The sequence below is a fragment of the Gorilla gorilla genome, chromosome 2 (assembly GCF_029281585.2).
Source record: "Gorilla gorilla gorilla isolate KB3781 chromosome 2, NHGRI_mGorGor1-v2.1_pri, whole genome shotgun sequence".
In the NCBI taxonomy this organism is placed as follows: Eukaryota; Metazoa; Chordata; class Mammalia; order Primates; family Hominidae; genus Gorilla; species Gorilla gorilla.
This window is the reverse complement of record NC_086017.1, coordinates 62,520,371-62,532,659: the sequence shown is the minus strand read 5'-3', so window position 1 is coordinate 62,532,659 and position 12,289 is coordinate 62,520,371. Positions and strand designations below refer to the sequence as shown.

The window sequence follows — 12,289 nt, the reverse complement described above, 5'->3', positions numbered from 1 at the left end:
CTAGTACAAGGGATTTCATTGCAAAAATAATATAAGGCACCTCATTAGGTTCATATAGGTTGTTCTAGGGATACAATGCCTATGTCCAGCATCAGAACATTATGGGGTATTCTTGAAATTTGGAGTTAAAATAAGTACTGCTTAGGAGTTGCTTTCTTTGGCCAGGCACAGTGGCTCATGCCTGTAATCCCAGCACTTTGAGAGGCCGAAGTGGGCAGACATGAGGTCAGGAGTTCGAGACCAGCCTGGCCAACATAGTGAAACCCCGTCTCTACTAAAAAAAATAAAATTTAGTTGGGCCTGGTGGCGCACGCCTATAATCCCAGCTACTCGGGAGGCTGAGGCAGGAGAATTACTTAAACCCAGGAGGTGGAGGTTGCAGTGAGCTGAAATTGTGCCACTGTACTCCAGCCTCTCCATCTCAAAAAAAAAAAAAAAGTTGCTGTTTTGAATTAGCTCTACAATTTTAGAAGCTATGTAATATTCAGCATTTTATTATTTCTCTTACAAAGTACTTTTTTCTCCACATTACCAGTCTTCTCCAGCTTACTTGAAGGAGATCCTGGAGCAGCTTCTTGAAGCCATAGTTGTAGCTACAAATCCATCAGGACGTCTCATTAGCGAACTTTTTCAGAAACTGCCTTCTAAAGTGGTAAGTGATGCAGTTAAAAACAGGTACATGTCAGTGTTTTGTTTTTAATACTTCAAGAATTGTATTAATTACTGATAAATAAAGTAAGTTTAAAAGGAAGATGTTGGGCCGGGTGTGGTGGCTCATGCCTGTAATCCCAGCACTTTGGGAGGCCGAGGCAGGTGGATCACCTGAGGTTGGGAGTTCGAGACCATCCTGATCAACATGGAGAAACCCCATCTCTACTAAAAGTACAAAAAATTAGCTGGGTGTGGTGGCGCATGCCTATAATCCCAGCTACTCGGGAGGGTGAGGTAGGAGAATTGCTTGAACCCTGGAGGCAGAGGTTGCAGTGGGTGAGCCAAGATTGCGCCATTGCACTCCAGCCTGGGCAACAAGAGCGAAACCCTGTCTCAAATTTAAAAAAAAAAAAAAAGGAAGATGTTGGGCCAGGCGCAGTGGCTCACGCCTGTAATCCCAGCACTTTGGGAGGCCAAGACAGGCAGATCACCTGAGGTCAGGAGTTTGAGACCAGCCTGGCCAATGTGGTGAAAACCCATCCCTAGTAAAAGTATAAAATCTACCCTGGTGTGATGGTGCGTGCCTGTAATCCCACCTACTCGGGAGGCTGAGGCAGGAGAATTGCTTGAACCTGGGAGGTGGAAGTTACAGTGAGCTGACATCATGCCATTGCACTCCAGCCTGGGTGACAGAGCAAGAGTCCATCTCAAAAAATAAATAAATAAAAGGAAGATGTTGGAGGCAGCCAAGAGATCCTCCTCACAGCAGCACAAAATGTATACGGTCTATCATTTTACATGATCAGAAGGTTGTGATTTTATTTTTTTATTTTTATGTTTTTTGTTTTTTGATTGGCAATTATTTTTATTTGTTTCTTATTGCGGTAAAGGATATGTATCGTAAAATTTATCATTTTAGGCATTTTTAAGTGTACAGTTCTGTGGCATTAAGTACATTCACATTTTTATGCAACCATCACCACTATCTGGAACTTTTTAGTCTTACAAAACCAAAACTCCATACCCATTAAACACCAAGTCCACTCCCCTCTTCTCCCAGCTTCTGGCAGCCACCATTCTGCTTTCTGTCTATGAATTTGACTATTCTAGGTACGTCATAGAAGAAGAATCATTCAATATTTGTCCTGTGACTGCTTATTTCACTTAGCATATGTTCAGGATTCATCTATATTGTAGCCTGAATCAGAATTTCATTCCTTTTTAGAACCGAATAGCATTTTGTTATTTCTATATAATACCTTTTGTTTATAAGTTTTTTGGGGTGTTTTGTTTTGTTTAGAGATAGAGTCTTGCTGTGTTGCCTAGGCTGACCTCAAACTTCTGGGCTCAAGCGATTCTCCCACCTCAGCCTCCCAAGTAGCTGGGTATACAGGCTTGTGCCACCGTGCCTTACTACATTTTGTTTACTCATTCATCTGTCAATGGACATTGGGTTGTTTCCAAGATTGGTAATTCTTCATTGATAAAATAAGCACCTTAACTAAATCTTTTTTATTTATTTATTAATTTTTGAGACGGAGTCTCGTTCTGTCACGCAGGCTGAAGTGCAGTGGCGTGATCTTGGCTCACTGCAACCTCCGCCTCCCGAGTTCAAGCGATTGTCCTGCCTCAGCCTCCCAAGTAGCTGGAATTACAGGCATGCACCACCACACCTGGCTAATTTTTGTATTTTTTAGTAGAGACAAGCTTTCACCATGTTGGCCAGGCTGATCTTAAACTCCTGACCTCAAGTGATGCACCTGCCTCAGCCTCCCAGAGTGCTGGGATTACAGACATGAGCTACTACACCTGGCCTAAACCTTGCATTTTTAAGAGTGGAAACTTTCTCTTTGTGTAGGGGACAGGGTAAGAGGAAGATAAATGAGTTCTTCCTCCTTTTAATTCTCTTTGATCTCCTAGTGATGCTGAAAAAAGAAAAACGAATTATGTACTCTTCTACCTGAAAAAAGAAGAGGTTTTCTAGACAAGCGAGACCTTTAAAAAGTATCAGAATTCCTTATGCCTTTACACCCAAAAGATAATTAACATATAGATTTGACTCACATTAGCCTATGAAACTGCAAACATTTTCATGGCCTCAGCATTCTCATATTTCTAGGTAAGGATATACTTTCAGAAGTACTCCATGGTAGCACTTAGCCCTATTGTGATCATTTACTTTTCTGTCTGCCTTCTTTTCTACTCCCTGAATTTCTTGAGGACAGTGACTGTGCTGTAATTTACCTTTGTATTACTGTCTATAACTGGAACCCGATCCGAAGGATTGGATGACTTCGGATTACTTTGTACCCCATGCTGGGTGGTCATAGATATGCAAGATGCTTGTTGACTGATGAGTAGCATGCAGCTTTCCTCATCAGTCATTGGCAAGACTCGTTATTTAAAGGTGTGTCTTGACTAGCTATAGGATAGTTACAACATTAGAAATAAAGCAACTGACCACTGCTGTCCTATGTGTGAATCTTACTAGAAAGATATAATTATTAATATTGGTCATATGACTTAAAACTTTAAGAAAAGGAGAAAACAGTATGATGATTCTCTAGAGAATTAAACATGGAATTACCATATGATCCAGCAGTTCCACTTTAGATATATACTCCAAAGAAAGTGAAAGCAGGGTATTGAAGAGATATTTGTATACCCATATTCATAGCAGCATTATTCACAATAGCTAAAAATGGAAGCAACTCAGGTGTCCATCAGTGAATGAATGTATATGTGACATATACATACAGTGGCATATTATTTGGCGTTAAAAAGGAAGGAAATTCTGAAACATCCTACATGGATGAACTCTAAAGACATTATTTTAAGCAAAATGAGCCAGTCACAAAAGGACAAATACTGTATGATTTCTTAAATGAGGTACCTAGAATACTCAAAATCTTAGAGACATAAAGTTAGAATGGTGGTTGCCAGGGGCTGGAGGGAATGGGGAGTTGTTTAATATGTACAGAGTTTCCATTTTGCAAGATTAAAAAGTTCTGGAGGTGGATGTCGGTGATAGTTGCACAGCAGTGTGAGTGTACCTAATGCCACAGAACTGTACACTTAAAAATGGCAAATTTCATGTTACTACATGAAATTTATTTTATTACAGTAAAAAAAATTATAAAAGAAGTACAGGATAGGTGTAGTGACCCACACCTGTAATCCCAGAGCTTTGAGAGGCCAACATAGCTGAGACTCTGTCTCTACAAAAAAAATTTTTTTAATTAGCTAGTCATGGTGGTGTGCACCTGTAGTCACAGCTGTTTGGGGGGGCTGAGTTTGGAGGATCACTTGAGCCTGGGAGTTCAAGGCCGCAGTGAGCTGTGATCATGCCACTTCACTCCAACCTAGGCAACAGAAAGAGACTCTGTCTTTCTCTCTCTCGCTCTCTGTCAACTCTCATTCACACACGCACACATACACACAAAATAGAAGTACTGTCTTTGCTCAAGATTTATTCTTACCCTGCAGGAGATAATCAAGTGATGGTCAAATCAACAACAGTGATATGGGGCAATGAAACATCAATAATTAGTTCCCCCCATTCCCCCTTCAAGGTCACCTTGAAGGAGCTGATTGGGAAAAGCAGGTTTCTATTGGTCTCTCAGGGTGTGACAGTTTGAAAGACAACAAGGATTGACAGCTGAAGGGGCAGGGCAGTTTTCACCTTTCCTTAGTAAGTCCGTCCCAAGCAAGCTGGCTGCATGGGAGAGGTAGATTGGGAATTTGTGGGATTGGATGACTTTGAATTACTTTGTACTCCATGCTGGGTGGCCTTGCCATAATTTGTCCTCTGAACTTTCTCTCAGAAGTAGAACTGGTGAAGAGAAGGGGCAGCAATGGAGATTCATCCAAGTAAAGGAAGGAGTAGGGTTAAGAAAGTAGTGGTAAGCTTAGGGGACAGATGAGATAAAACAACACTGAGATAATCTGTTCAGCCCAGTAACTGAGTGAAGGCTGTGGCTTTCTGCTTTTGTTGTTGCTGCGTGGGCTTCAGTAGGGTTTGAACAGGTAGGAAGAGCTGGGAGAGCACAATCTGACTTCCCTGAACCTCTCCCATCTGATAAGACCAACTTTTGATATTTGGGCAACTTCAGTTATTTCCTCCAAGGAAGAAAATCTGTAGGAAAGCCTGAGGGCAGTGAGTGATTCTAGGTTGTTGTGAAAGCTTCAAGGACATTCCTCAACGTGTTCAATTTCTTGGGATGAGCTAGTATTTGATAAATCAGAAGTTGCTAATAATTTTGCTTCATTTCTTTTCTTTTTTCAAGACAGTCTTGCTCTGTCACCCAGGCTGGAGTGCAGTGGTGTGATCTCAGCCCACTGCCACCTCTGCCTCCTGGGTTCAAGCGATTCTCCTGCCTCAGCCTCCTGAGTAGCTGGGATTACAGGCACCCGCCACCACACCCAGCTAAATTTTGTATTTTTAGTAGAGATGGGGTTTCACCATATTGGCCAGGCTGGTCTTGAACTCCTGACCTCGTGATCTGCCCGTCTCGGCCTCCCGAAGTGCAGGGATTACAGGCATGAGCCACCATGCCTGACCAGAATTTTGCTTCATTTCTTTCTTTCTTTCTTTCTTTCTTTTGAGACAGAATTCTGCTCTTCTTGCCCAGGCTGGATTGCAATGGCGCAATCTCAGCTCACTGCAACCTCCACCTCCCAGGTTCAAGCGATTCTCCTGCCTCAGCCTCCCAAGTAGCTGGGATTACATGCATGTACCAACATACCAGGCTAATTTTGTATTTTTAGTAGAGATGGGGTTTCACCATGTTGGCCAGGCTAGTCTCGAACTCCTGACTTCAGGTGATCCACCCACCTCAGCCTCCCAAAGTGCTGGGATTACAGGCACGAGCCACCATGCCCAGCCATGCTTCATTTCTTTAACAAAGTTTCATTCAAAAGGTATTTTGTTTTGAAAAAACTTACTTTGACTGAAATAAGCAGAAGCATCAAGTTAAACATGAAGCTAACAAATTTTGCAACCTGACTTCTTACAGATCCTTATGAAAGTTTATGTGAATATTATATAATAACGTTATTTAGATTGCAAAATTAAAAGAGCTTGTAACAAACTCCTAAAGAGCATTTCTTCTACTTTATTTCTAGGCATAGATATCTTGGGACCTTAAATGAAAAATTGTATAATTCTGTGAATTTAGAATTTTTGTTTGTTTTTTGAGACGGAATCTTGCTCTGTTGCACAGGCTGGAGTACAATGGTGCTATCTCGGCTCACTGCAACCTCCATTTCCTGCGCTCAAGTGATTGCCCTGCCTTAGCCTCCTGAGTAGCTGGGATTACAGGCGCACACCACCATGCCTGGCTAATTTTTGTATTTTTAATGGAGACAGGGTTTCGCTGTGTTGGTCAGGTTGGTCTTGAACTTCTGACCTCAAGTGATCCAGGTGCCTCAGCATCCCGAAGTGCTGAGATTACAGGTGTGAGCCACCGCGCCTTGCCGAATTTAGATTTTTTTTTTTTTTTTTTGAGATGGAGTCTTGCTCTGCCGCCCAGGCTGGAGTGCAGTGGCATGATCTCGGCTCGCTGCAACCTCTGCCTCTTGGGTTCAAGCGATTCTCCTCCCTCAGCCTCCAGAGTAGCTGGGACTATAGTTGTATGCCACCATGCCCAGCCAATTTTTTTTCTATTTTTAGTAGAGACAGGGTTTCACCACGTTAGCCAGGATGGTCTCAATCTCCTGACCTCGTGAACCACCCGCCTCGGCCTCCCAAAGTTCTGGGATTACAGGTTTGAGCCACCGTGCCCTGCCTAGAATTTTTTTTTTTTTTTTTTTTTGAGACGAAGTCTCTTTCTTGTCCCCCAGGCTGGAGTATAATGGCACGATCTCAGCTCACTGCAATCTCCGCCTCCCAGGTTCAAGTGATTCTCTTGCCTCAGCCTCCTGAGTAGCTGGGATTACAGGTGCTTGCCACCACGCCCGGCTAATTTTTGTATTTTTAGTAGAGATGGGGTTTCACCATGTTGGCCAGGCTGGTCTTGAACTCCTGACCTCAGGTGATCCACCTGCCTCGGCCTCCCAAAGTGCTGGGATTGCAGGTGTGAGCTACCGCACCCGGCCCCAGCCTAGAATTTTTTAAAACGTTAAATTGTATGCTAGTTGCATAATAACACTCAAAATACCAAGTTTTAACTCCTAAGTCATGCTGTTGGATAGATCATGAAGCTTCTTAAGATTAAATTCTTTATGGTTCTGATACAATAAATGTGCTGTACAGCCATGTCTTTAGTCTTGAATCTCACAAAGCTGCTTCACTGGTTGTTTGAACAACAGATTGTCCATGTACTTCCTTCTCTTTTCATTAGCTGAATAGTTTAACTTATTGAGCATGCCTGGTTTTTTGTCTTCCAGCAATATCCAGATTATTATGCAATAATTAAGGAGCCTATAGATCTCAAGACCATTGCCCAGAGGATACAGGTATGAAGATGACCATAAGTAAATGATTGTGGTTTAGAGCAGATTGGCCTATGATCTTTCCTAGAAGCTTTTAGAAAACAGAGAAGCTAGTTGTCTCTGTAAGGGGTATTAGCAAATCATGTAAATAAATTAAAATAGTGTTACTGATTGTAGCTTTGGATTGCATCTTAGGACAAAAATTAAAACACATTGGTTACCGACATTTCTGATTATAAAAGATACATTTGTGACAAAAGATTTATTTCATTTTTAATTTTTTAATTTTTTATTTTTGTGGGTGCATAGCAGGTGTATGTATTTATGGGGTACATGAAATTTTGATACTGGCATACAGTGCATAATAATCACATCAGGGTAGACGGGGTAACCTGTTGTTTATTTTTATCTGCTTCCAAATAGCTTTAGGATACGTTAGAATAAAAGCTACCCACAATGGATGTTAGAGTGGAAGGTCAGTGGAATTAGATACTACTTTTTTCTCTTTGGCCCTCTCTACCCTACCCCTTCACTGTATCCCTGGCAGTAAATAGTGGCAACTAAACACATAGACTTGCTATGTACCTAGCACTGTTTTAAGTGCTTTATGTGTATTAGCTAATTAATTCTTAAAACTCCACAGAGTAGTATTGTTATTATTCCCATTTTACAAGTTAGAAAACTGAAGCACAGAAGTGTTAAGTAACTTGCCCAAATCACCGCCTAGGAAGGAGAACTAGGATTTGAATCCAGACAGTCTAGCTGTAGTCTGTGTTCTCAACCCTTACACTTAGTGTTTCTCAACAGAGTAGGTGCTTAATAAATATTAATTGTGTGACTGAGTGACTAGGATTTAAAATTTGATTATTAGAAGTAAGGGAAAGTATAGGGAAAAAGAGCTAAATTGTACCAGAAATTGAGTATTTAGAGTAGAACTAATATGGTTCTTTTTCTAGCTCTACTACTTAATCAGCTATGTCACTTTGGTCAGGTGATTTGCCTGCTTCCTCTGCTGTATGTTGCGTGTAGTATCACTACTTTGCAGAGTCATAGAGGTTAGTGATAATATAGATAAAGCATCTCACATAGAACCTACAGCATGAGGTCCTCATAAATGTGAGTTACTGATCTTCCCAGGATAAGAAGGGTTTGCTGCTCCCAGGAGGTAAGGCAAAAAGGAAAACAGTGTGTTACATAGTTTCATTGAGAAATGAGACTGATAGCCACTGTGGTTTGCCAGGAAGGAGAAACTTCTTTGACTTTAAACTCTAAGAGAGTAGTAAAGAGTAACAGTGTTTACTTACTAGTACCACAGATAAATTTTCACAGAATGATAAAATACAGATTCCCTAATGTATCATCTTTTTTTTTTTTAGGGTTAATTTTTTTTTTTTTTTGGAGACAGTCTTGCCCTGTCACCCAGGCTGGAGTGCAGTGGCACGATCTCACCTCACTGCAACCTCCACCTCTTGGACTCAAGTCATTCTCCTGCCTCAGCCTCCCGAGTAGCTGGGATTATAGGCGCCTGCCACCAAACCTGGCTGATTTTTGTATTTTTAATAGAGACAGGGTTTCACCATGTTGGCCAGGCTGATCTCGAACTCCTGACTTCAAGTGATCCACCCGCCTTGGCCTCCCAAAGTGCTGAGATTATAGGTGTGAGCCACCCTGCCAGGCCTCATCAGGTTTTTAAATCAGCCCAATAATTGTTACTGAGAATGACTCAAGTCTCCTAAATCCCTGGAATTTCTAACATCTGTGTAGGAGGATTATGTTTTCATAATCCTGGAAATTGAATCAGATCTTTAATCATCTCTATCTCAGCCCCAGTCTTCTCTTTTTGACTTCTCGCCTTATCTTGTCCTTTCTTCTTTCCAAAAGTCTCAGAGTCACCTTTTGCCATCACCCGATTCAAGGTCCTTGTCCTCTTATGTCCAAATTACTGGAATAATCTATTTTACCTCTCTGATGAAAAACTTTCTAGTCCTTTCTATGTCTTGGCTCCTGACCTTGGCTTTCTTCCTGCCAGTCCCGTGCTCAGAGACTTAATTCACTTGTTTTCCAATGCCTGCTAAAGCATGTCACAACTCCTTGTACCAGTTGAATAAAACCAACTCTGACTAATTTAAGTGGAAAAGGAATTTTTGAAAAGCATATTGGATAGCTCATAGAAATGTTGAGAAGAAAGGTTGAGGAACTAGCCTTTGGATACTAGGTAGAACTCAGGAACATCATGGCACAGCTGAGATCATGCACAGCCTCTTTGTGGTGCCATTGCTGTTACCACTGTAATTTGCCACTGTGGTCCCTGGATACTTACTGCTCTACTGCTAGACTCTCCTCCTCTACAGGAGTCAGGAATGAATTCCTGGCCATTGCATTAATCCCTTTAGACCCAAGCATGAGTTAGCTGACCTGTGGTTATTTCCCCTTGCCCTGGCTGCCAGGCTGCTGGCAAAGTGACCATTTGCCCACTTAAATCCTCATTATGGGAGGTGGAGCCCTCCCTATGCCTGTGCTGATTCTCTCCGTGTAAGAAGGATGCGTAGTTGTTGGTAGTCCCACAAGGCAAATAGCTACACTCCTTTGCCTGGCTCTCTGGATTCTGCCTCTTTTGTTTTTACCCTCTCTGTGCTTATGGTTCTACCCTTCTCTACCTTCCATTTCGCTCAGTTTGGTTTCCTTACTCTCTCTAGACCATGTCTTTTTCATTTCCGTGTACTTATCATTAGTCATGTGTGCCTCTTACCTAAAAGTGTGTCCGTCTTTCATTTCCTTTGTAAATTTAGGCAATTATATGAGTATTCCTGGGTTGTTTTGGATTGAGTGAGCCTTAAGATATGACAGCTCTAGCACACAGTAGGTACTCAGAAAATGTTAGCCTCTGTGCTGGACTGATTTCATATTTTACCCCAAGTGGTTCATGTAACTAGGGGGAGTTTTGCTTCACACTATTAAATCCACTTTAAAGAATTAGTATTCATGAAGCACTTAGAACTGTGCTTGGCACATAGTAAGCACTATGTGTTTGTAAAATAAAACTTTTACCTTATTTGACTTTTTAAAAATTGTAATTTATTTTTATGAGAATAATGCAGCTCTGGTTTTGTTACCTATCTCAAAAACTTACTTATAAATGGGTACAGTAATAATTTATAAAAAAGAAAATGACTTTACATGGTGTTCATATGTGTACTTTCCAATAAAGTCTTGGAATATGGTGACAATTTAGAAATATGTGGGGTTCTTTTTTTAAAGGTTGTACTGATGAACTCTCATTAAAAGGAACTGCTATATTTTGTTGTTTATTGTAGAATGGAAGCTACAAAAGTATTCATGCAATGGCCAAAGATATAGATCTCCTCGCAAAAAATGCCAAAACTTATAATGAGCCTGGCTCTCAAGTATTCAAGGTTAGTTTTGTTGTTGTTGTTGTTGTTTTCCTTGGTAATAATAGATAATTTAAGATCAGTAATTTTTATAAAACAACTTTATTGAGATATAATTCACATACCATGCACTTTACCCATTAAAAGTGTTTAATTTAGGCTGGGCGCAGTGGCTCACGCCTGTAATCCCGGCACTTTGTGAAGCCTAGGTGGGTGGATCACGAGGTCAGGCGTTCCAGACCAGCCTGGCCAACATAGTGAAACCCCATCTTTACTAAAAATACAAAAATTAGCTGGGCGTGGTGGCAGGCACCTGTAATCCCAGCCAATCGGGAGGCTGAGGTAGGAGAGTCGGTTGAATCCGGGAGGCAGAGGTTGCAGTGAGCCGAGATTGCACTCCAGCCCGGGCGACAGTGCAAGACTCTGTCTCAAAAAGAAAAAAAAAAAGCATTTAATTTAATGGTTTTTATTATATTCATGGAGTTGGGCAGCCATCACTCCAGTCAATTAACAGTCGCCCTTTATGTCCCCCCAACTTCTCTAGCCCTAAGCAACCTCAAATCTATTTTCAGTCTCTGTGTTTGCCTGTTGCCATTTTACACAAATGGAATCATATAATATGTGATATGGATTTTTTGCGACTAGATTCCTTCAGTTAGCATAATGTTTTCAGGGTTTATCCATTTTGTAGCATGTGTCAGTACTGTGTTCTTTTTATTGCAGAATAATATTCTACTATAGGGATATACACTGTATTTTATTTACCTATTCATCAGTTGATAGATATTTGGATAGTTTCTACTTATTGGCTATTATAAATAATGCTGTTGTGAATGTTCACATATACGTTTTTATGTGGACATATAAATACTACATATATATATATATTTTTTCTCTTTGATACATACCTAGGAATGGAATTGTGGGGCCATGTGTGGTAACTGTATATTTAACTTTCTGAAGAACCGCCAAACTGTTTTCCAAACTCTACCATTTTACATTCCCACCAGCAATGTCCAGGTGTTGCCATTTCTCCACTTCCTCACCAACACTTGTTTTCCATTTTTGTTTTTGTTCTTATTATGGATATCCTAGGGAGTGTGCAGTGGTATGGCATTGTGGTTTTGATTGACATCTCCCTAATGATTAGTGATGCTGAACATCTTTTTATTTTATTCTTTATTTTGATTTTTAGGTCATTCATACGTCTTTAGAGAAATGTTCAGATCATTTGCCCATTTTTTAATTGTGTTACCTGTTTTTTTGTTGTTGAGTTGTAAGAGTTCTTCATATGTTCTGGATATTATACCCTTATCATGTAAATGGTTTGCAAATATTTTCTCCCATTCTCTTGTCTTTTCACTTTTGTGATTGTGTCTGTTGACACACAGAAGTTTTTCATTTTGAAGTTCACTTTATCTATTTTTTTCTTTGGCTGCTAATGCTTAAGTGTCATATCAAATAAATCATTGCCTAATCCAAAATCACAAAGATTTACACCTATGTTTTCTTGTAAGAAGTTTATAGTTTAGCTCTTAACGTACTTAGATCTTTGATCCAGTTTGAAGTAATTTTTATATATGTGAGGTACATGTAAGATAGGAGTCCAAATTCATTCTTTGATATGAGATATTATCCCAGCACTATATATAGAAAAGATTATTCTTTCCCCATTGAATTGTCTTGGCAACTTTGTTAGAAATCAATTGACCATAGATGTATGGGTTTATTTCTAGATTCTTGGTTCTATTCCACTCACCCAAATTTCTGTCCTTATGCCAGACTTGGTTAGTTTTGAATCCATTTTTTAGTTAAAT

General features: G+C 40.4%; 1 protein-coding gene across 50 annotated transcripts in view; it reads left to right on the top strand.

The window, feature by feature from the left end:
* The window catches only part of PBRM1 (polybromo 1), a 137,773-nt gene that overhangs the window by 29,975 nt on the left and 95,509 nt on the right, over positions 1-12,289 (top strand). For all 50 annotated transcript variants that reach the window (XM_055382643.2, XM_055382617.2, XM_055382637.2 and 47 more), the window contains 3 exons: positions 536-652; positions 7,039-7,107; positions 10,398-10,496. In XM_055382643.2, coding sequence (XP_055238618.1) covers positions 536-652; positions 7,039-7,107; positions 10,398-10,496 — 285 coding nt within the window. The remainder of the gene's footprint in view (positions 1-535; positions 653-7,038; positions 7,108-10,397; positions 10,497-12,289) is intronic.